Here is a 25354-nt window from a genome sequence, read left to right as displayed (position 1 = left end):
TTAATGTCGGTATCGTCTTTTGTAAAATATGCATAAGGCCATACATTTTGCACACGGGACAAACCTATCTCCTGTGGATAGACGTTATCTCTCTCTCTCTCTCACTTCATCTCCATTCATGTCTTTATCTTTGCATTAATAATATATGCCAAACCACAAATCACTTTCTTTGCAACACTTGACATGTGCGGAGCGCACGGCCGCGATGCTCGCTAATCAGGGCCGCGTCGGATACACGTTGCCGGGGAAGGCCGCGCTCGTGTACCTGTCGCTCGCGTTGGTCGGAGGTCGGAATCATTTGAAATTGAGCCGGTAATCATGCAAATCCCTCTGAGGGTTAACGCCACCTCTCTTAGCCGCTGTTGGCTTTAACCCTGCAATTAGAGAAAGGGAGAAGTGGTCGTCCGTGTGTGGATACATGCATTAAATACACGGGTGTTTGTGCTTTTCCTCATATCGCATTCTGGTTATTTGAAGCCATTAATGGCTCTTAAGCTTATCCGTCATTATAAGTACTAACGCAGTTTTTCCCACCAAACCTCTCAGCCCCTGAGAAAAGGTTTTCTCCATAGAGAGAGGAGGTAGTCTTAAAATGCTTTTCTGTTCCTATCTTTCATAATTCAGATTTGTGCACAATTTGCTCCCGGCGACACCTTAAATATAAAAAAAGCTGCCAAGTACCAACAGTCGTTGGAAAACGAGCCTCCGCACAGAGCAGAAGCGGCCTCCTGCCACCTCTATTGAGGCATAATTCTAATTTACAACTTCGGCGTGGTGGCAAACAGTCGCGCGGCGCTATCACCGACGGCAGCCGCCGGAAACAAATTAACTTTTTTTTTTTTTCCCTCCTTTTTCTTTTTCTCTCCACCCTCCAATCCGGCGCGGTGGGCAGCGTCCCCCCGGAATGATGTGCAGGTTTATTGGTGTTGATGCGAGCTGTCAGTCAAATATCAGAGGGATGGGGAATTGACAGCGAGGATGATGAGGAAATCCTCATGCATATATATCGGCTGATAAAGGGGGCAGTCACAACAGGCCTCGCTCTCTACATCACTCACGCCTTACCCTTGAAACCCCCCCCCCCCACCTTCTCACACGAAAGGCCTTTTTATGCTCCTCGTCTTTTGTGCCCTGGCTACACCTGCCTCCCTTCCCTCTTCTTCAGCCGCGCCGTTTGGCTCGGAGCGCTCCCTTATTTACGGCGGGGTACGACCGACTCGCTCCTCCGCAGTTCGACCGCGACGGAAGAATTAATGACTTCACTCATAGGCTTCAAACGACTTGTTTACCTCCGCCCCTCCACGGTTTCCCAGGAAGTTCTGGAGGTCTGTCCTGTTTAATTATACGCTCTCTTGTCTAGCTTCTTCAGCCAGCCACATTATCTCTTATATGAGGATGTGAGGAGCAATCTTCAGCAGCGGTAATCACTCGCTAATGTCCTCGAGAGTTTTTCCAGTAGCCGTCACATTTGTCAAACGGCACAGATCTCATTTGGGATTGTTTTTCATTTTCACCGGTTAACGTCTGTGACTCATCCAGCTGAGGAACATGATACCATGATATTTGCACGGTGAATTATTGCCCACGAGGTAATTATCAAATGAGACGGTGAGCCGGGACTTCCATTTGTTGGCGATCGCCCCCCTCCCCCGCGATCCATCGGCTCCGATCGAGTTATGACATTTGGGATTGACCCCGAGGGAGGGGCGCGCTTTGAGGCGCAGACGCATCCGTATCGGCCAGACGGCTCAGCAGCCGACTGCCCACATCACTCACCGGCCAATTAAAGGTATTCATGTGGCCACAGGAAACGGTCACGACCGATTTAGCGATCTGATGTCGTACGTGTGCTCCGTGGGCGCCAGGAAGCGATTACACCTCCGACGGCGGTCGCGTCCCGTACGGTCATCTTCACGTCGCCCGTGATGGATGGGCTTCCTCTATCATTTCACGTCTAATGGCACACACACACACACACACACACACACACACACACGCGCAAGTGAACGCACTCCACCTCCTCACGCATCTCCCGCTAAAACACACACGGAGCGCGGCCTCTGCGTTTCCAGACGGAGAAGGTTAAGTGTTTCTTGTCGTAGGGCCCCGAGGAGCCCGAGAGTCTAACCTTTCCCAGGCTGCCGATGGCTCTCATCTGGAGCCGCGCTGACCTGGCCTTTTACCAAGAATGTGAGGAATCTTTCCAAAAAAAAAAAAAACCAAGCAGTTCAGAGTATAAAACCTCTAATCCTGCTTGATCCTAAACTATCCAACATCAATTATGCGTGCAAATATGGTTTGTTTGCGTAGAGTCGGCGAATTTACCCTTTAAATAGGAAATCTTCCTGTTTTTTTTTTTTTTTTTTTCTTTTTCCCAGTCGCACCAGCCAAACAGCTTCCGGCCTTTTTGGTAACGTGTGTTGTGAGTGCAGCCCAGTGGTCTCGTTTAAATATTAATGTCCTCCGCTTCAGGAGCGGGGATGGAAGAGGAAAGACTAGACGGATTGCCGGTGGCGACGGGTTTTTCGCGCGGAGTTGCTGAAATATGACACAAATCGGGACGCAAACAATTACAGGGAAACCCATATTTCACCAGACGGCCCCGCAGACGTCGCAGCAGGAGCTCCCTCGCCCCCTTCTCTCTCTCTCTCTCTCTCTCTCTCTCTCTCTCTCTCCTATCCATTGTTTGATCTCAATCTTCATCCCTCTTTCTTTGTTTCTCCCTTCCTCCCCTCCTCCCTTTTTTCTTCTCTCCGGTCCCCTTCTTAACTTTCCTGTTGCCTAGATCATGCTGTACTTCCTTTCTCCAACTCTCTCTTTTGTCTCACCTCCCTCCTTCCTGCCTCCTCTCTCTTTGCCGCTTCTTCTTTTTTCCTTCCTTCCACAGTTTGCTTTTTTCCTTCCTATTACCTTCATATCTCTCTCTTTGGTCTGACTGAAGTATCAGTACTTTGGGAAACAACCTGCTGTGCATTCTTTCCTGTCTGTCTGTCTCCATCTTGCCTCCTCCAGGTGTTGAATTAAAAAAGAAATCAATCTGACTCCTCCCCTTTTTGACCTATTTATTTATTAGCAACAGATCTTCTCGTGCACTCGCTTCAAGAATTAGATATGAAAATCAGAACTAACGGATGAATCCTCGACCCGCATCTTCCTCCCTCCATTATTAATAGGTTCTAAGTGAAGCTCTTTTAACTACGATTAGCGTCGGGCGGATCTCTCACACTCTCTCCCTCTTCTTCTATTTTTTTTTTTTTTTTTTTTTAGTCCTATCGCTGCTGATATCGGCCATTAATGGGAGCTGATTTGGGCCAAATTGCGGGAACGCGGCGCAGGGCGAGGAAGTCTGATAAATAGATTTAATTATGCCCAGTGGGTGAAAACTCGGGACCTGCCGGCTGTTTTCATTACCGAACAGAGGCCGGGGCCTTTCCGCAGGGAGGCACAGGATTGGCTGACGGCGCTGTCAATCAAAAGCGCTCAGCGACCCGGTTTGACCTTGTTGGGTCAGTCTTGTAGCCCGATCCTCCGGTTCCACCAGGAAACCACCTTACCGATTTTGAAAAGAGCACTTGTTGTCTATTTTTTGCCGCCGGTGTCATTCTGTCTATTTCGAGCCGGAAATATTTTCCGACTCGTCTCACTGTGAAGCAGCGCCGCGGTGCCAGAACGGAGAAAAGGAGGCTCCGTGTTACATCACAACTCTTTATAGTGTTAATCTCTCTCTCTCTCTCTCTCTCTCTCTCTCTCTCTCTCTCTCTCTCTCTCTCTGTCTCTGTCTCTGTCTCACTCTCACTCTGTCTCTATCTCTATCTCTATCTCTATCTCTATCTCTATCTCTCTCTGTCTCTGTCTCACTCTCTCTCTCTCTCTCTCTCTCTCTGTCTCACTCTCACTCTGTCTCTCTCTATCTATCTTTATCTCTCTCTCTCTCTCTCTCTCTCTCTCTCTCTCTCTCTCTCTCTCTCTCTCTGTGTCTCCCATTTCTTTCTCCCCGTCTGCTCCTCGGCTTGTTTCTCTCTCACCCTCCCTCCATCCGTCTCCCTCCTCTCTCCCTCTCTTCACTGCGAGCCCCACTGAGATGTGCGCGCTCCTCTCCAAATACATACAGAGCAATCTAATTACTGCGATAACATTTCTGCTTGGCTGATTAACTGTTCTCCCCGTGCCTCTGAACGCCGCCGCATCGCTCCTATATAGTCCTAAGCTCCTTATTCCTCCCCCGGCCGAGCTGCACTTTCACGGGAGCTTTGGCTCACGCATCCATCTCTCCTCTTTTTCTCTCACTTCTCTTTACTTCCTCTCTTTCTTCCTATTCTTTCCCGTCTCTCGTTTATTCTCCAAGGCGGACGGGCAGTTTAGCCAGCGCTCATTTAATTCCTTTTTCTTTTCACCCTCCCTGCTTCTCTTTGCCTCTGTATCTCACTTTCATTCATTGCCCAAAACAAAAGAGGATATTTGGCCAGCTTTCTCACTCTTCTTCTTCTTCTTCTTCTTCTTCTTCTTCTTCTTCCGTAAAAAACGCATCGAGCCTGTTGCGAGAAATCTCTGTCTTCAGCCTCTGCTGTGAAGTCTCGAGCGTCACACCACGAGGCTCGTCCATCATGTTTTCTAATCACATTCGAAAGATTTTGAAAATGTTCACATTGCATGCTTCTCAGGGAGGTGCATGAAGATCATGAACGTGTTAAAGATGTTACTCATCACTTTGGAGACTCTTCATAGAATGACACTTTGTGCATGTTGTTTGAGATGCTAAGCCAGCTGTGTCGTTGTGTGTTTCAGTTCCTCTAGAGCTTTAGCGTGTGTGTGTGTGTGTGTGTGTGTGTGTGTGCGCGCGCGTCTCACCTCAAACACCGCATGCCAAGGTGTTCACAAGTTTCGTCAAGTCTGCGAGCAAGTGAGCTCACACACACACCACACACACGATGCACCCACGTCAATTAAATCCTGAAAACACGACTTCCTCCACACACACACACACACACACACACACACACACACACACGCGCACACACACACACACGCACACACACACGCACGGTGCCAGACAGCGTTCTCACGTCCCTCGTTATGCCCGACCCCAGCCACCCACTGAGATAGGAAAGCTTATTAATGGCGACGCACACTCAACTCCCACACACACACACACACACACACACACACACGCACACACACACATCCCGTCAAGAGTTGTTGTCGCAATTGCCGAAAGAAACAAAGCGGCCCCTGATGCTGCGAGAAGCGGAGAGATGCTTTCCTGACAGATGTCACAGCGTTTAGTCTGCAGAGATGAAGCGGTTCGTTGGCGTGTGCAGCAGTCCGATGCAGTTAGTTAAGGAAATGTTGCGCAATAGATAAGTTGGTCTGACGGAGTCGGCGCTCCCTCCTCCCTCTCTGGAGGGGGGCTAATTGCTCGGGTCAGCTCGGCGACTTCAGCACCCTGGCTGGCTGTGATCTCCATGTTGCATATAGAGCCTCGTTAGAGCGCGGCTAACTGAGCGCAGGCACGTAAAGTACTGAGGATGACAGTCGCTGTAGTAATTACAGTCAGTCCAGCTTCTCTCAGCGAGCTTCCTTTGGCTGAGTGTCCAAAGCAGCAGCAGAGCAGCAGAGCAGCAGTCATCGACCATGATCGTCGCCTTCACTTTTCCACAAATGGAGAGAGGAAGAAGAGGATGAACATGAGTTCTTTAGCATTTCTATTATGAATTTGACTTGTGCTTTCAAAATGGAACAATGAATACAAAATCACCAATAAGCTCCAGTGACAAACACACCAGAGGAACTCTCATTCCCAGAGTTCAATGCAAACCGAACCGTCGTCTCCTCTCGGGATGCCGGGCTCTCGGAGGTGACGGCGGGCTAATGACGACAGCGGCGCGCTAATGACGGTTTCCCAGTAGCTCCGGTGACAGTGGGGGGGGGGGGGGGGGGGGGGTGTGTGTGTATCGAATGGGACACCAGAGCAGCCCGACTCACCCGGACCCCCCGCTACTTCCCCACCTAATGAGGGTTTGATGGAGTGGCTGTGTAGGTAGATAATGCTACGCTAATGAGATGTCCTATTTCATGAGACTGTTTGCAGGTCCCCACAGAGTTGCCGTGTGTGTGTGTGTGTGTGTGTGTGTGTGTGTGTGTGTGTGTGTGTGTGTGTGTGTGTTGATGTATGCTGCTGTCTGCTGGCACTTTTGTGGCCGCTCACCTGTGTTTGTGTGCAGTATATATTTGTTCCCAGATTACCTCCGCTCGCGCGTACGGCACGATTCTGTCATTTATTTCTATTTATTTCTATTTATTTATTTTTATCCAGCAACAGTCGAGCACTTGACAGGAAATGAACTGTCAGATTTGTGAAAGAGTGACGCAGCAGAAGCCGTCCTGAGAAGAGACAGAACTTAATAAAGGACAGAGAGAGAAATGGAAAGAAAGAAAAAGAAATAGACAAGAGACATCGTTACCAAACTGTTGGCTCACCGCAGTGGGAAAAAGATGGGAGTTTCGGAGATGAAGAAGGGATGAGATAATGGGAGAGCGGGGGATAACCGCCTCCCTCATGGCAGGTACATGTCTCTAATTGGGAGTCCCACACCCATTCTGCATCCCCCCCCTTCTCTTTCCTTCCATCTACTTTGCAGACAATGCAGTGAGAAAAGGAGGCTTTCCTAATTAATGCAGATATAATGATGGGTCCAACTGTGGACCTCTGCCCCCTTTGAATGTTGATGAAGGTGCTGTGTGTGTGTGTGTGTGTGTGTGTGTGTGTGTGTGTGTGTGTGTGTGTGTGTGTGTGTGTGTGTGTGTGTGTGTGTGTGGGGTGAATTTATCAGGCATCTAAGCCAAGATAAACCTGGGATTTTTGGATCATCATATATTTACGTGCGTTATAATTATACATCTATTGCCGCATCATGAGCTGAATAGCGCAGATATTGCCTTTACGCGTAGCTGAGTTCTATATGCTCATCAGGGAAAGTAATTGGTAGTCTGTTTTTGTCCGCCGCGTAATGTGGGCGTGCGCTGGAAGATTCAAAACAGTTCCGAGAAGAAGAAGAAAAAAAAACAAAAAACAGAATCTTTGCAGAAACAAAAGCCGCTGCGGCAGCGCCCACACTGTTCCTGTGGCGAGTGATCTCTAGGAAGCGAGGTGGAGAGACGCTGCGGCAACCAGGGCTGAAGACGGAGTGAAAATAAAGGGAGGCTTTAAGGGCCACCGTTTCTGCAAAGATCAGTTTAGCAGTAATGGATAGCACAACTCAGCCTGTGATTGTGCATTTGTATCATATCTTCTGTGCATAGAGGAGACAGTGCTATGATACGGTCACCTCTCTGTGCCTTCTTCACAAACATAAGCAGCCGTTTGGCCACGCTAAAACACACAGGTAGAAGCGAGGTGACTGGGTTAGCTCGTTAACAACCCTAATTGGTTTTGCGGCGCCGGTGGCCTCCCCTGTCCGCCTCTCTCGGCCCGGGCCGGCGGGTTGCCATTCGGGCCACGTATCTGCAGCGACGAGAAAGTGCCTCGCTGTTAATGAGATAAACACAGACGTTAGATTGGCTCAGCGGGGGAGAGAGAGAAAGAGAGAGAGAGAGAGAGAGGAGGGGAAGAAGAAGAAAAAAAGAAGTGGGTTGGTTGGGTGAGACGGAGGAGGCGAGAGAGAGAGAGAGAGAGAGAGAGAGAGAGAGAGAGAGAGAGAGGGGTGAGAAAGACAATGTGAAGGAGAGATAGAAGAATATGAAATATTTAGAGGTAAAGTCTTGCTACATTTTTTTTTTTTTAAATGTGTGAAGTGGCGCTTCATTATGACTCGAACAGAGGTGATAAGTATATTTTAAAGAATAAGAGCTCAGGAATGATGATGATGATGATGATGATGGTCGCTATGGCAAAGTTGATAAGAAAAACACGGCACACTGTGGTTTAATAGCTATTTTATTGGACAAAATGTTAAAATATTCATGCTCCATATGCTGCGTGACAACTATACCCCTTTTTCATATGCCCACGCACACACACACACACACACACACACACACACAGACACACACGCACACACACACACTGTGGATTGTCTGTGCCTGCTGTGACATTATAACCACATCTATCATGGAGCAAAGCCACTAATGGACACACAGGAGTGAGAATGAGTTGGCCTAGCAGTGTGTGTGTGTGTGTGTGTGTGTGTGTGTGTCTCGACATTTGGACGTGTGTGTGTGTGTGTGTGTGTGTGGCGGTTGCATGTTGTGTGAGCTAAAGAGCCACTTTCATCAAGTCGTGCAAGCTCTGTTGCCTGAGTGAAGTTTATTGTTTCATCATAAAAGTCTGCAAAAAAGATGCCATTAATGCGCATAAATCTTGCCTTCAAAATAAAAGCACAGCCTGTGATGTTATCAGGCGGACGTTTTTAAGATTATAAAGAGGAGCAGGAAGTTGCAGGGATAACTCAACCAATCCGAATAAAGAATTTCCCTTCTGACGGAGCAGGTCAAAAACGTGTTCTGTGTTCCTTTGTGTTTTGTCCAGATTTGGTAAGAAGAAGGACGACAAGAGCAAAGATGCTGCCAAAGCCTCCAAAAGCAAACTGGAGGTCCTCGGTGAAGAGGAGCTGGACAGGAACCAGGACCAACGAGACAGGTATGAATCACACCTGGGTGGAATAAGTGAAAGAATGCGTGTGTCTAACGGCCTCCTCTCCGACAGCTACGACCCGCGCTACGCCGAGATCCACTCGGGTTACGCCACCCCGGACGCCTCCTTCCCCGACGTGGAGGACGACGACAGCGACCCCAACTACGCCCGCATCAACAACTTCCGCCAGCCGCCCTCGCCACGGCCGCCGATCAGCCGCACGCCCTCCCCCGCGGCGCTGACCGGCGGGCCTAACCCGCTCCGGGCTTCCTCCGAGGAGCTGGACGGTCTCTACGCCAAGGTCAACAAGTCCAGACCCCCGCTGGCTCTGCAGAACCAGCATCAAACACAGGCGGACAGGTGAGGGAGGATTTACATTTCCTATACTTACGAGGACCCTAACCCACACACATGTACACAGCAGTGCCATGCAAGTGTGTTGACAAACGTGATTTCTGCTTGATAATTACATTACAATTTTACATCATTATTGTATGATATTTGAAACCTTCGACAGACAGACAGACACGTCTTCTCCACTGCTTCACTGCTGATGCTCTGCCAGGCGCCATACTGCTGCACATGCTCAGTTGGACAGAGGGCAGAGAGGCCTTGGCCCAGTCAAGAACATTATGTTTGACCGTAAAAGCCTCCTTGGTTGCCTTCTCTGTATGTATGACATCATGGTTTTGCTGCATTGTGACCTAGTGTGGATGGGAAGCTGAGAGCTGCAGTATTTCTATTGTTCGTTATGATATCAGGGTGTCTGAGTTTAAGAAAAGGGATAATGCTCGCAGAAAGACACTGCTCATCAGAGCCGTCATTCCTCCCATATTATGTATTATTACTGCAGAAGTTTTGGAAACCTCCGAGTTTAGCCGCTTTTGTACATGAGAGAAAAACCCCCCGGAGAAAATCTAGTGAGGATTCTAATGCAAATTTACCGTTTCCCGTGTGGAAATAATACAGGCCACATTAAAACTTCCGTCAACTTAAACTCTCTGACAGAAATTACTATTGACTTGCAAATCAAAAACTAAGCCCCCCGACACCCAATCTCATCCAGGAAGAAAAAAAAAACAGAGAGAGAGAGAGAGAGAGAGAGAGAGAGAGAGAGAGAGAGAGAGAGAGAGATTTGGACGTGGAAAAGAGACAGATGGGAATGGATAGAAGTGACAGACGGACGGACGGAAAAGAGAAAAAGGAGGGGAATAGAGTGCAGAGAAAGAGCCAAAATGGAGAGGGAGTAAAATAGGCAGAGCAAATTCGAGAGGGAAGAAGTGACAGAGGAGAGGATGCAGACAAAAGAGGAGGAGGGATAATTAGCCACAGTCTAGCAGCCTGACAGATCTGTTAGACCACTTTAGCTCTCATCCACTAGTGGTGGGTACTTCATTACCAGCCTGTTTTCTCCCCCTCTCTCTCTCTCTGTCTCTCTTACACTCTCCGTGTGTCACCCGTCCGTTCTCCCTCCCCTGTTTTGCTCATAATGTACGTTAGATAGTCTTTAGCATTAGCATGACGGATGAGGAGCCTTTCTTTGGCTTGTTAGCTCTGCTTGTGAGTCTCCAGGGGAGAAGAAAGACGGTCCCTAAAGGGCGACCGCACGGCAGGAGCTCAAAACAAGTCGGCTAAAATAAAGGTATACTCGGTGTTTAAATATAGGCGGCCATGTTTGATGACCTCAGATGTGGTCGCACCCATTCACATCAGTCACCCCGGCCCGCACATCGCCAGCTATTTCCAGTTTCCCCGTTCCGCAACCTGCGGCTTGGACGAGGGCGCTCATTCATAAAGTCGACGCATCTGTTTAAACACACACACACACACACACACACACACACACACACACACACACACACACACACACACAGAGAGAGCCCGCCGCGAGGCTGGAACACCCCGGTGCCTTTCATTCACACAGACATACACACACGCGGTCAAAAATAGACGCGCAGACACACACACACACACACACACACACACACACACACACACACACACACACACAGCCACCCACCTGTAATTCTCCAGCAGAGAAGCCCAGTGTAACCTAGCAACAATGCTGTGTGTGGTCCGGCGCGTTTTATACCACTGCACTAAAATCATAGGTGTAAGATTACTTACTCTGTGTGTGTATATGTGTGTGTGTGTATATATATATATATATATATATATATATATATATATATATATATATATATATATGCACGAGTGCTGCTTCTCACTTCACAAAGCAGTCCTTGATAGCATGCAAAAGTTTTAGTGTTTCCAAGGGAACAACATATCTGGTTTCTCTCATCTTCTGCTGTTTTATTGATGCTGAGGAGAAAAGTGCTCATTATACAAGAGGGACATCCTTAATGCTGATGTTTTTGGAGGCTAATGTGCATGCCTCCGAGTCCACTATGTTTGCTTAGTTTTGCCAACTGAGACACATTAGTGCGCCCCCCCCCCCCGTCAAGGCCCTGAACAGCGGACTGCAGCGCTGTCTCCCTAATTTACCGTCGGACATTTTCATTAGGCCCTCAATGGCAGGTGTGTGCCGTGATGGGCGTCGCATTTGATTAGCGCCGCGCTACAGGCTGACCTGTGGAGAAAAAAGGTTAGCTATGCTTGTCAAATTTTATTAGCCGGAAGGCACTCTTTGTGGCTGGAGCAAGAAACAGGCAAGATGAGATGAAAGAGGAGTGAGGGAGAAGACAGAGGCCAGAGAGATGTAAAGACTCTCTCTCTCTCTCTCTCTCTCTCTCAGGAGAGAGGCGCACACCCGACATAATAAATAAAGAAGTGCGCCATTGTGCTGAGAAAAGGAAGATGAAGGTGAGCTTGTAAGCTAAGACAAGGAGTCGACACATCAGTGAGCGCGCTCCCACGTTCCTACCAGGATTACACGCCTTTAGGTTTACCTGACACTGTGACAAAAGTCCAAATCTCAAATCACTCCAGACAGGCCTCGACTAATTGCTGAAACGTTTTTTCATGAGCTCTTTGGATTTCAATTTTGTCGGCTGAATTTTGTCGTTTTTTTTTTTTTTTTTTTTGTCCCCTCCGCCATTTTGGTGCAACGCTGAAGACGCGGTTTCATTCCCCTATAGAGAGGAAAGACAGGAAGCGGACGGCATGCGAGGGCCGACGTTATAGAAGGAGACTTCCCATTAGGGTCCATGCAGAAAATTCATTCGTTCCGTCAACAGAAAATGCATCGACTTGTCTTCTGTTGCGGATTTAGTTGTCAGGCAACACCTGCCTGAGGAAGAGCTCAAAGAGGAAAAATATGTTGTTCCCTTGAAAACAACACATCATTAGTGTCAGCGTCTTCTACGCCTTTCAAGCACCCCCCCCCCCCCCCCCGGCTCTTCTTTTTGTTCATGGTCAGTTACGCTGAGGAAGCCGACGGTTACTGGAAGCTGGTGTTTGATTGGGACTTAATCAAGTTTCACTTTTATGGCGGTGCACTTAACAGAACACAGATACATGAGTAATATGTCTGTTCTGTTGCATGCCAGTGAATTTGGTTTGTTTTTTGGGGGGGTGAGGGCATTTTCCCGCGAGTATGCGTTCCGAGTCGGCGCTTTTAAGGGATTTTCACAGCGTTGTTCTCACAAAAACTACAAGAGCATTCTGATTTGTTTAGGTTCAAATGTGCCACACTAGAGAGTCACACGTTAAACTGACTGATCCTGTATAAAAAGGTACATTTTGTTTTCCCGTCTCTTCCGGTTTGGAGCTCCACTGAGTTTCTGTCCGACTCTGCTCCCGATGCTACAGCAGGAGAGCGAACACTGACCGATCACTTTGATGTGTGCTTACCCCCCCACCCCCCCCGGTGTGTTGTGCTTAAATCAGCTGGCCGCAGCGAGAAGAAGTTGCCAAACCGGCCGGCGGCGGCACACGCTTCCTAATTAGTCTGCCCCCACACCAGCTAACGCCACGGGATAGCTGCACCCCCTCACTCCCCCTCACACACACACACACACTCTCTCTCACCCGCTCGCTTTCACACAGCAGACGTTGTTTTGTTCCCTCTCCAGTTCCCCCGCTCCTCCTTTCGCTCTTCTCCAAGTCCCATCCCCGACTTTTGTCAGTCGCCGTTTGGTTTTGCTCTCATTCTGTCTTCTGACGCGTCTTTCATTTCCTGCTCCTGCGTCTTCCTCTGTTCCCCTCGGTCTCCATCATCCTCCTCCTCCTCCTCCTCCTCTCTGATCAACCTGCGTAGTCAGATGCTCTGAAATATGGATGAAATGTGACGCTTGAAGGGAACGTCTGACTTAAGAGACAGCAATATCCGTAGTTGAGCTAATATAGCAAAATAAGACTTTATTGATGTATTGATCAGTTATTTGCCCCCCCCCCCCCCCATACATCACATATAGAAACAAAAGAAAAATGAATCTAGCCTGTGTCAAACGGTCTCACGTCACATGTCCTATTTAGAAAACTGCAGATCACTAAAGCTTCAATCTGTTGTGTTGTGTGGCCTCTGGTTTGCAGACAGGCAATCAGCAGCCGTTATTAGCTGCTGATGACAACAGGGGAGCCTACCTGTCTCCCTCTAAACACACACACACACACACACACACACACACACACACACACACACACAGGACAGGACAAACCTGTGTGCTCATACAGACGCACTCTCTCTCTCCCTGTCACTGTTTGGAAGGCAGCCTGCCTGGACTGTCAACCCATCAAACTGCTCCTCAACAAACCCTTCCCAATGTTTTTATCCAGAATCAGCCTCCATCTGCAGCTATTAATATGATAATATTTGGCGTTGTCAGTGATGGAGGCCGCGGCATAATGAGATAATTACGGTGTTGTTTCATTGGGAGAGCGACCCGTGCGCTCAATCCAAAAAAAAAACAAAAAAAATGGCAAGCCCTAATTACGGGCCCAGGGATCGGCTAATGGGTTCGGTGGAGAAAAAAAACCTGCATCCATTCTCTGAGGGTTTGTGTGTTTTGTGCGTGGAGGCTGGGCGGCCGAGGGTGAGCGAGAGTAGAAAATACAAGAGATTAAGTGTGAATATCTTAATGGGGGGGGGGGGGGGGGGGGGGGGCTGCACGTTAAAGCAGCAACTATCCTTCATGAAGAAGAAGCTTCGTGCGTCACAGCAACACGGAAACTTCCGGGAAGTTCTCTCCTCGCGGCGGCAGCGGTGAGCTCACGTGTTCGGCGCGTTGCCGTGTGTGTGTGTGTGTGTGTGTGTGTGTGTGTGTGTGTGTGTGTGTGTGTGTGTGTGTGTGTGTGTGTGTGTGTGTGTGTGAAAGAGAGAGACTCGGCCTCCTGTCGGATTTTCTAATTAAAGGCAGGGTCACAAGAGAGACTTAAACATGTAAGCTATGGACTCCACTAATGAACCTCTCTATCTGCTCTGTGTCTCTCGCCCCGCTCTCTCTCTCTCTCTCTCTCTCTCTCTCTCTCTCTCTCTCTCTCTCTGTCCGTTTGGGTCAATATCCGCCTGGGGGTCAGGCCATTAGGATGTACGGCCCAAGGCCCGTTTGATGGAGGCGGCGCGGGTGTTTACGCGTCGGCCTTCCTCCCGTTTAGCCGTTACAGGTGTGTGTTTTTACAGATGCAGAGGAAAGAGTGGAAAGTTTGCTCCTCTTTTCTTTTTCTTTTTTTTTTTTTTGCTGTTGAATATTTCCATACAGTGTTTATCTCCTGAGGACGAAATAGCGAGCGGGTGGCATATCAGTGTCAATACGAGATACCCGTTTCCAGTGCAGCCGGTAAACACAGATAAACGACAGCGCCGCGTCGTACTTTGGGTCGCACATTCTGAAGGATCGTGCTCGCTCAGGCACACCATTTTCGTCTGTCGCCTTTTTGTGTGGGTGTGTCTGTGTGTGTGTGTGTGTGTGTGTGTGTGTGTGTGTGTGTGTGTGCGCGTGTATGTGTGTGTACAGAAACCTTTGTTCATGTGCGCACCGCTCTGTACGCCCAGGTGTGTGTATCTTATCTAGCAGTAAGGTCCAGTGAGCATGATGACGTTTCTCTTTAAGTTTTGTCCCCATTCTGTCCTGGGTTCTTATCTCTTTCTTAACTCTTTTTTTTTGTTATTATATTGTTTTTTCACCTTTTAGGTCGCTCTCTCATTGACTCGTCAACGTGTCTGGGTGTTCAATCCAAAGGTAGAGCGCTGGCTGCATCGGCCTATGCGACTTCAGATTGAAAAGGCACAATCCATCAAATGTTTTTTTTTTTTTTTGTGCCGCATTTTTTACCACCTTGGTTTTGTCTGTCAGCTGTAGAAAGTTCAGTTCAGGCACCGATGTCTTCTCAGAGGCAGCGCTTTGTAGATATTATCTGTCTGCCGGGCCTGTCAGTCTCGCTGCGCTGTCAAGGGGTTGTCGCTGCAAAGCAAAAAAAATAATACAGGTGGATTTAAAGCTGAATGTATCATGTTCCACCTGGCCTTTCCTTCTCTTTCTAATTCCCAGCTGTGGAGGAAATTAAACTGTTTATCGTGGAACCGTGACTGCGAGGCAACGAGTCCCTTGTCTTCCTAAATCCTCTGGCCTACCCTCCTTCATTCACACCTCCCTCTCTGTCTCTCCGCAGCGATCCGCGTCTCCAGGGGCTGCGCCGCGAGTACCAGCAGGCCCGAGCCGCTCCGGGCTACGACGAGCTCGACGCCCAACGCCGCAGAGTCCTGGAGCACGACCCGCACCGGGTGAGTGCGCACACCTAAAAAAACAACAACAACAACAACAAAAAAGCAACCAGGAGATAAGCTTCCAGTGTGAGCTTGATGGATTCTCGCCCTAATCATCCATCCAAACGCCACGGACTGACAGCACATGCACCCACACGGGACACTAGTTTGAAAGATTGAAATGTTAAATGGAGGCATGTATGTTTTTCTCCAGTGTTGCTGTGAGCCCAGCCTGTTTTCCCCTCGGTGCCTTTTCTCAGGCTATTTCCAGCTCTCTTGTTAACATTTTGAGGCGGGCGCGTCGTGCCATCGAGGCGGCGCCCGCTCGCCTCCTCATTTAGTTTATAGAGAGATCTATTAGACCGGTGACATTTCCTTCCCTCCACCCTTTCTTTCAGCTCTGTACCACAACCTTCTCTCTCTCTCTCTCTCTCTCTCCTCTTAAGTTTCCTCTCTGGTGTCGCTGCCCTCGTTCTCTCTTCCTTCTCTTTCATGTTTTGTCAGGGACGACATCAGCGGCTTGAAATCTCACTGCGGTTGCCTCTGCTAACCAAGCAGCACTGCTAAATGTCCCTGAACCTGTATTGATCCGGCCTGAGGAATCATATCATTTACCTCCGTACACTCGCGAACACGCCATGGAAATCAATAGCCATTTATCAGCCATTTTGAAAATGGGATTTTTTTTTTTTTTTTTTAAATAGCTAGCCCAATGATGCAGAAAATCACACTTTGATCCCAATCGGAATCGTTGAATGTGGCCGCAGCGATTTTTGCGAAGACATTTCCTCCGAGCTTGGATTTCTTTTTCCTTCCGTGAGCAAAGAGAGGAGCGGAGGCATCTGGGAAATATGCTATGGATTTACTGACGGCATCGCCGATACCCAATCACCTGGCGCGTCACGCTGCGCTCACTTCCTCGCTCATCGTGGCGTCCATTGAGCGACGAAGCTCTGCCAACCCGTCCTCATCCTCATTCACAGATGTGCGACAAGGTTTTATTTCTTTGAGGCCTGAAGGGGGTCGGTAACTCGAAGGCACATCCACCGCGCGTTCCGCCTGCGTTCCAGCCGCCGGTTGGCCGCGACTCTGTCGGTACCGAAACTCTGATGCAATTAAAGCGCAGCACTCGCGAGACACCACCTCCGATCAGATTTGTTATTTTTCACCCCACCAAAAAAGAAATAGCCAGCAGTGGGTCCCTCCCCCGAGGGGCCCGATAATGAAACACCCCACTCACACACACACACACACACACACACACACACACACACACACACATAGCGAGAATAGAAACTGTAAAACACCTGGGAAGTAATGTTGCGGACAAAAAAGAGAGAGAACGTGATAATGGACTGTTGTATTGTAACGCAACACGACGGCTGAAAAATCACACTGAAAGAATATTTTAATTGGAGCAGCTGGAAATAAGAGTAACTGCTACCGTGAATCAGAAGCCTTTCCCCCCCGAGTAGCGCAGAGCCGTAGAGAGATGACCGGTAAATTGTTAGTAGATACAAAATGTGTGTATTAGATTAGAATGAGACATTTAACACGTTCACCTGTTTCCTCTCTCTACGACGGTAGCGTGAACGCAGACCGCTCGAGCGCGGCGCTCTCTCTCGCTCGCTTCGGCCTTGTGTGATCAGCCTTTTAGCTGCCGGCGTCCTCATCCATCACCACCAGCGTTGAGCTGCTCTTTTATGCATTTCTGTAGCCTTGAATGGTTAAAAAAAAAAAGAAAAAAAGAATCTTTTTCCGAGCTCTCTCCGCACAAGGCCAGGAGCGCCGTTCTCCCCCTTCTGAGTGGGTTTTTGTGTGATTTGAAAGAGGAGACGAGTGCGCACGTGTCTCCCGTTCTCTGAGCCACAGCATTGTGGGTAACACCCTAACCTAAGCTGACGTAAACAAAAGCAGGGATAAAAGACATGTGGTTGCCATATCTATTCACGTCTCTGTTTATTCCTCTCAGCGGGCGTCTATCTGCGTGATCTGGAGGTGTGTGTGTGTGTGTGTGTGTGTGTGTGTGTGTGTGTGTGTGTGTGTGTGTGTGTGTGTGTGTCAAGCCACATTTTAAGTGTGTGTGCAGCTAAATCTGGTCTTCATGTCCCTTCCTCTTTTCTCTCCCTCTTGTGTTCCCTGTCCATCTATCCGTCTCTAATTTGACCCGTCCCCCCCATGTTCCCTGTCTGTGGATAGGTCACATGTGTGATTATGACAATCACACTGTCCCCTTCTCTCTGTCTACTTTTCTCTATATGCTAATGGTAGGCTCTCTGTAAGGTCTTGATGGCCAATTAGGGCCACAAAAGTGCACCAGCAGTTTCTTTTTATAGGCTTCTTTGTTCCGTAACAGGAGTCGGGAATAACTCTCGATGTAGTTTTTCTTCTTTGTTTCTCAGTTTTGGCCTCTTTGCCCCCTAGTGGTCATTAATGGACCTCCAATAATGTGCGTACATAGATGACGCACTGACCGCTGATCACTTATTCACCTCCTCTGACACATTACGTGTGTTTTGTACGCCGCGGTCCTAATTGCATGGCATGTTTATTATTACGACGGAGACGCACTCCATGTGCATTCCAGCTGACCGTGCAGAACGTGTGGCTCCACAGCGAGCCGGAGTCTTGTTTAGACAGCCTAACAAAGACACACAGGCGCACGGTAGAGCAGACACACACACACACACACACACGCACACACACACACACACACGCGCGCGCACACACACACTCATGCATCTTATCTTCAACTCATTACCCCGTGAATCGTAAACAACAGTGGCGGCACATGTGACACCTTAATGAACAGCGAAGTCACAGAAAAACCAAGCGTGCAACTGCACAGTCGAAGTCATTATAAAACACACACACACACACACACACACACACACACACACACACACACACAGAGAGAGACTCTCGTACACAAGTCCAGATAGGACTTGTCATCCGTTTCACAGCTGTTTTGTTTTTTTGTACTTCTCTCTAATGTCGCGTGTGTGTGGACATCCATCACCTTGATGATATTTTAATGTCACATCCTCAGGCTGTCTCAATCTCTCTCCCCCCCCCCCCCCCCCTCTCTCTCTCTCTCTCTTACTTTTTTCCCTCCCTCCCACACGTCGGCCATCACTTCATAAATAAACCCCCACATCATTAAGTAAACACGCACCAGCCTGTCACGGTGATAAATGGCCCACACACACACACACACACACACACACACGTGCGCGTACGGGCGCTGGTGATCAGTGCGGGATGCGTCGCGCCCACAGGCACAAGCCCCCACAGTCCTAATGAATGCGCACAGATTCATGTGTGCATCACTTTTAGGAAGAACAGTGGTAGAAATAAAGTGAGAGAATTAAAAAAAAATGTCTCCACGGGTCCTTTTTTGTGGTTATATTGATATGTAGGTTTGTTCACCGGTGAGGTTTTCCCGCTGCGCCCCGGTGACCGACCACCGCCGCTTCCACCTGACGAGCGCGGCCCTCTCTCCGCCTCCCCCGCCAGAAGACGCACCTCTCACACGGAGCGGTGGGTGTAATGGATGCGCTGGCAGGCTTGTCCCGCTGTATGCACACCGTTGGGGAAGCTGCCACACACACACACAAAAGCTGTAGCCCAGCAGAAAGCTGCTTATAAAGACGAGAGGGGGACCCGAGGGAGAGGAACGGGAGAGAGGAGTGAGCGGGCAAGCAAACGAGGGAGAGAATACGAGGGGAATGGGAAACAGTGAAAAGGGGGGAGTGGCGGCGAGGCAGCCAGTCAGGAAGAGAGAACGTGTGTTTACGAGAAAAGGGGGGGAGAGAAGGAGAGAGAACATGACAAAGCAATAAAGCAAAGTCGAGGCAAATAAGACTTAAAGAGGCGCCGCAGGGGGAAGATGGGTTGGATGAGGACTAGCACATCTAGCAGGGGGAAGATGGTTGGATGAGGACTAGCACATCTAGCAGGGGGAAGATGGTTGGATGAGGACTAGCACATCTAGCAGGGGGAAGATGGGTTGGATGAGGACTAGCACATCTAGCAGGGGGAAGATGGTTGGATGAGGACTAGCACATCTAGCAGGGGGAAGATGGGTTGGATGAGGACTAGCACATCTAGCAGGGGGAAGATGGGTCGGATGAGGACTAGCACATCTAGGAGGGGGAAGATGGGTCGGATGAGGACTAGCACATCTAGGAGGGGGAAGATGGGTCGGGTGAGGACTAGAACATCTAGCAGGGGGAAGATGGTTGGATGAGGACTAGCACATCTAGCAGGGGGAAGATGGGTTGGATGAGGACTAGCACATCTAGCAGGGGGAAGATGGGTTGGATGAGGACTAGCACATCTAGCAGGGGGAAGATGGTTGGATGAGGACTAGCACATCTAGCAGGGGGAAGATGGTTGGATGAGGACTAGCACATCTAGCAGGGGGAAGATGGGTTGGATGAGGACTAGCACATCTAGCAGGGGGAAGATGGTTGGATGAGGACTAGCACATCTAGCAGGGGGAAGATGGGTTGGATGAGGACTAGCACATCTAGCAGGGGGAAGATGGTTGGATGAGGACTAGCACATCTAGCAGGGGGAAGATGGGTTGGATGAGGACTAGCACATCTAGCAGGGGGAAGATGGGTTGGATGAGGAGGACACAGATGGGACGGAGAGGGACTGACGGACACATGGAGGCATTGACTTGAACGACTGGAGGAATGGAGCGTGGGAGGAGGAGAGAGACGCCGTGGTTTCATGGGTGACCGAGGGATCGTTGAGGCTGAAGCAAACGCGGGACGTCCCCGAACAAGATATTAAATCGCTACCAACGGAAACGCTGCAGCATACGCGTTTCATTTTGCTTTGGAAGCTTTGTTTCCCTCTCTCCCCCTTAACTCCGTGTCGTCCAGTTAATTAGAACCGTTCCTGTCAAGTAAACCGTTAAAAATGCACACGTACAAAAGAGGATGAATTGGAGAAGGAGAGTGTGGGAGGCCCGAGATGCCGGTTTGTGCATATGGAGGGAAGTGAGGGAGAGGGAGCAGCTGGTCCGGGGGAGTTTCTCTGAAGGAGGCTGCACTAATGTTGGTCTAATGTTAGTGTTAATCAGGTTAGCATATGCCCTCCATGTGTGTGTGTGTGTGTGCGCGTGTGTGTGTGTCGATTTGAGTTTTTTACTTATGCACCTGCCATATTTTAATGAGGAAAGAGAGAGGGATGACTGGGCTGCACACCATCACTCAACATCTCACTCGTACACACACACACACACACACACACACACACACACACACACGTGCGCACACACATCCCTGCACTTCTATCTTTGTGAGAACACTCATTGACATAATGCATCCCCGACCTAAAACCACTTTTCAAAAAAAAAAAGGTCTAAAAGTAAAATTGGTCCTCACAAAGATGGATGTGCAAGTAAAACACACACACACACACACAATCCCCATGGGGAAAGCTGTATTTCAGCCGTCCAACAAGTTCGATAAAGTCCTGCTTTGTATTTTTTTCACAAAAATTGTTGCGTTCTCTTTTTGCTAACTTTACACACAAACACTAGCAAACACAATACACACAAGGGAACGCCCACGCACACACATTTTAGAAGTTAGACTTTTAAGAGGTAACATACCACGAACGCATAAAAACACACAATCCACCAGCAGCCATGGAAAGCCAACATGTAACACACACACACACACACACACACACACACACACACACACACACCATCAAAGGGCTGCAAATCTCAGCTTCGGCCAAAACTGAAGCTCATTTAGAGTTCATTTCTCGGTAGGAGGCTCCAGTCAGATCCATGCTGGCAGGAACGTTTCGAGAGGAAATCTCGTAATTCAGTAATTACAAGAAATGCAGCCTCCTGATCCCCGTTTTTTCCTCGTGGTCCTCCCGGCCCATGTGCCGATCAAAGGCCGCCCGTCGGGTGCCGACTCTCCGGACCGGCCGTGGCTCGCTGCTATTCTGGCCCCTGTAATTACAGCAGGCCCCGCCGCAAGTTAGTGTTCGGGTCGCACGCCCCAGAAATAAACCCGAACAGGCTGCTGTGAGCGGCTGCTGGGGAACCGAGGCTGAGCAGGAGGGAAATGACAGAGGAGGAAGGAGAGCGGGAGGGAGAGCTTACAGGAGACTAGCGAGGTGATAATTATGAAGAAAAGTAGTGCTGCGAAGATAGTTCTTCTTTACAAGCCTTTTAGTCCAAGATTAAGTCCTGGCAGATCATTTTAGGAGAAGGTATTTGCCAGCGAAATGAGATTAATCCATGTTTTGTTTGCACATGTAATTGTTTCTTTCACTAATCCCGTTAAGCATTCCAGAATAAGACTGGATGCGATGCTTCATGAATAACCTGAAAACAAATTTGCTCTTTAAACCGGTAAAATCACCTGAAACCATTCGTGTATCGATTGATTTTTTATTGATTTTTTTGTTTTGACCACCCACATCGTTTTACATCATCTCCTCTTTTGCCGTCGGCGGTCACCTCGTTTGATTGGCGCTTACAGACAGCACCTCCTTATGAGCGTCCTCAAACACACACACACACACACACACACACACACACACACACACACACACACAGAGAGAGAGAGAGACTCAAGGCACAAGTTGAACTCTCGCTTCCACTCCTGGGAGACAAAGACACGAGTGAACATCTCATTCCCGCATTACGTTTCCACCCACTGCTGTCAAGAGTTTACACACACACATACACACACACACACACACACACATACACACACACACGTACACACGTACGTCTCGCACCTTTTCTCCCCCCCTTCTTCTCTTTGCAAAGTCACAATGAGCGATTCCGTCCACGGACTCTCCCCCCTCTCTGTCCTTGTCTCCTCGGCTGTTCCCCGAGGCTCACCACACTCCTCTCTCCTCCCTTTTGTTTTAAGTCGCTTCATTCCAATGCCGCGCAGCAACCGGGTGAGTTTTTTTTTTTTCTCTCCTCCCCATCCGGACCGGCAAAGTCCTACAGGGACTTATTTGGTGTCTCTCTTTATCCCCGCAGCTTGTCTCTGGCCTACGGGCAAACTGCAGAGTGTGATCTGTCTGCAAGTTGATCGAGATCTCCCCATTCTGCTCCTCACTCGCGTTCGCTCGCACTTCAAAGCTCGTCACCGGATGTTCGAGGTTCAGCGGGGTCCTCTGTGTGTGTGTGTGTGTGTGTGTGTGTGTGTGTGTGTGTGTGTGTGTGTGTGTGTGTGTGTGTGTGTGTGTGTGTGTGTCTTTGCTGAGGTCACACTTTAACATCTTACCGAAAAGAAAAAGAATTCATGCTCCAAATCATTTTACTCTGAAAATGTTGCATTTGTGCACATTTACATTCGCTTCCCTTCCGTTGTTTTACACTTTCAATATAATTCACCTCTTCAATCTCTCTTATGCTTTTGTAAAGATAAAAAATAAGAGACGTCAACGCCCACGTAAACACTCGATAGCGTTGTGCCGTTTGCAAAATGCTTAAGAATTGGAGAGAAGCCACCAACAAACGTAAGAAGAATTTGATTGTGTGATATTAGGGTTGTTTTTATGTTCCTCAAATTCAAAACTTGTGTCCTTGTGCTGTGTAAACAAGGCGTTTATTTCTCATCTCGGTACGAGTGCTCTCGAGAAAATGTTCTCTTACGTAGGAGAAAATAAGAAAACATTGGCGACTTCCAGAAATCAATGCATACTATGAAAATAAGAACAAATCTCAGATACAAAACCAAAGTCAGAGAAAATCTGTTCTTACATCGCTTCTGTCTTGAGGCCCCGATGGCTTCTAGTTTATTAATGCTCATATTGTCTTTATGCAGAGAAGGAAAGGAGACGATGGATAAATTACAGTTTTTCTTAAGAGGTGGAACCTTTACTCTGAAAGGCAGGGTCATCAAACACCCAATGTGAGGCAATTCAGATACCGCTACTCCGTTTTTTTTTTTTTTATTTGCCGCATGCAAACAAACCGCTGCGGATGAATTTTGGGCCGAGAGGACCCTTTAAAGGGCTCGCTCTGGAGGGTCTGGAGCCGCATCAAAGCATGTGACGGTCAAGCGGATCGACCTCACGACGTTTGCAGCAGGCCGATGGAGGGCGTGAGGAGCTGGACTGACTCATCAAAAGCCTCGCTGGAGGTGGTGAGGTCGACCCCCACATCCACAAATCTGTTACTGTAAGGACTCGACCGAACCAGAGGGCGTTATGTCACCTGAAGAGGGAAAAATACAGCCACACACACACACACACACACACACAGGGGCATTCGGATGTTATTTCAGTGAACAGTGGGGAGGTGTACAAGCCCCGCAGGGGAGGGGGGGAAAGGAGAGGAACAGGGACACGGCTCCAGTAAATAAACAGCACCCCATGGCCACTGCCACGGCCACACACACACACACACACACACACACACACACACGCACACACGCACACACGCCGACACACACATGGAACAGGTTTAACACGCATGCTGATTGCAGCTCCCCACGCGGCGACCAGAACGCCCACACGTGCAGGTTCCCTTTTCAGGAAGTTTAAAAAGAAGTCAGCGATTTAATTCACACGGAACGTGATATTCTGTTTCCAGTCAGAATAATCGTTTTATGTCACATGAAACTGGTCCCATCCCACGTCTCGTCATCCCCTGAAGAGTGATATAAATCGTCCAGTTACAAAATGTTCGTGGCTAACAGCCACTTAAACAAATCAAATACTCTCTTGGGCTGTAAAACATATTTATTCCCTCTGTGCCCGTCCACTTGGAGCCAGTGACATCAGCGCATTTCCGGAGGCGTGTAAGTCGACGCATGCTAACCGGTTTGAGTTCCTATTTGTCTAAAGCAGCTCAGCGGTCTTTCCCGATACCTGTTACGTCCTCACATGGGAAGATCACACACATCCAGTCAGAGTACGAACCCAACTGTATGCATATGTAGGGAAAGCCTTCCTAAGGTCAAGAGTTGAGACCTGAACCAACATTAACAATGAAGACAATTACCAGCAGATTGGCCTATTACCAAAATAGACTGCATTCCAGTCTGAGTGTGTGTAACCTTTGGTCCCCCTGTGTGTGTGTGTGTGTGTGTGTGTGTGTGTGTGTGTGGGTGTGTGTGTGTGGGTGTACCATCTGCTGCTAACGAGCTCAGAGTGAGCAGGGTCCAGGTGTGGGAGTGTTTAGTGTACACTCGGGGGGCCAAGTGAGCCTCCTGTTTGAGATACACCCGGATCCTCCTAATGCAGCATAATCTCGTGTGCCGACGGCTTAGCGCCGAAGAGGTGCTTTGACCTTCTTTCTTTTTTTTCGAGATTCGGTTGGTTTTCTTAGTTGCCAACGAGCCGTTTTTACAGGAACATCGCATCTCTGAATGTAGTTAAGAGAATTCCAGTCGGAGGACGACACTCCAGCCTCTTTCCTCCTGGAGAGAGAGATACCCGCTGAAAGGTTACGTTCAGCATCCATTCCCCCGGATCACCAACTCTGATTTGGTTGAAATAAAACCCTTAATTCACAGAGTTAGACTCTTTATGTGCTCTTCTTAAAAGCTACCAGACATTGTACCTTCCACTTCATTCAAACCATAGTAACATTTTCACTGTTTACAAACTGGGACCCACCAGGAAAAAAGGCTCGCAATTGGAAAGGAGCCTATTAGCCGTTTTTTAACGGGTTTCCCCTCGTTTATATAAACCCACATATGCTCACTGATTGCGGTGGGAAAATGGTGGAACTGTCAACAAGTGGCATCAGTAGTTAGACTTTAGCGTGCTGTGTTTCCGTTGCCTCTCCTCTCATTAGGAAGTCAGCAGAATCGCATCCCAGTGATATTTTTTTCGGGGGAAGGGAGGACATCGGGTGGGTTCCGCCTCATCATGCCAGTGGGATGCAGGGCGGGGGGGGGGGGGGGGGGGGGGGACACTGGGACGCATGCTTAATTATCATCCAAGATGGATGGAGGGAAGAAGGAAGAAAAAGCGGATGGATGGATGGAAGAGGAGTCGATGGCAGTACAGGAGGCTAATTATGTTTGGCAAGAGACGACGCGGGGAAAAAGCGG

General features: G+C 48.8%; 1 protein-coding gene across 1 annotated transcript in view; it reads left to right on the top strand.

The window, feature by feature from the left end:
- The window catches only part of LOC137868560 (partitioning defective 3 homolog B-like), an 85121-nt gene that overhangs the window by 45300 nt on the left and 14467 nt on the right, over positions 1–25354 (top strand). Inside the window, 3 exon segments of the mRNA XM_068705423.1 lie at positions 8525–8635; positions 8702–8989; positions 15200–15311. Coding sequence (XP_068561524.1) covers positions 8525–8635; positions 8702–8989; positions 15200–15311 — 511 coding nt within the window.

The sequence above is a fragment of the Cebidichthys violaceus genome, unplaced genomic scaffold (assembly GCF_023349555.1).
Source record: "Cebidichthys violaceus isolate CVI_PGR_0920_01 unplaced genomic scaffold, fCebVio1.0.p SCAF_118, whole genome shotgun sequence".
NCBI lineage: Eukaryota > Metazoa > Chordata > Actinopteri > Perciformes > Stichaeidae > Cebidichthys > Cebidichthys violaceus.
The sequence above is the reverse complement of the archived record's forward strand: the minus strand, read 5'-3'. Positions and strand labels throughout refer to the sequence as shown.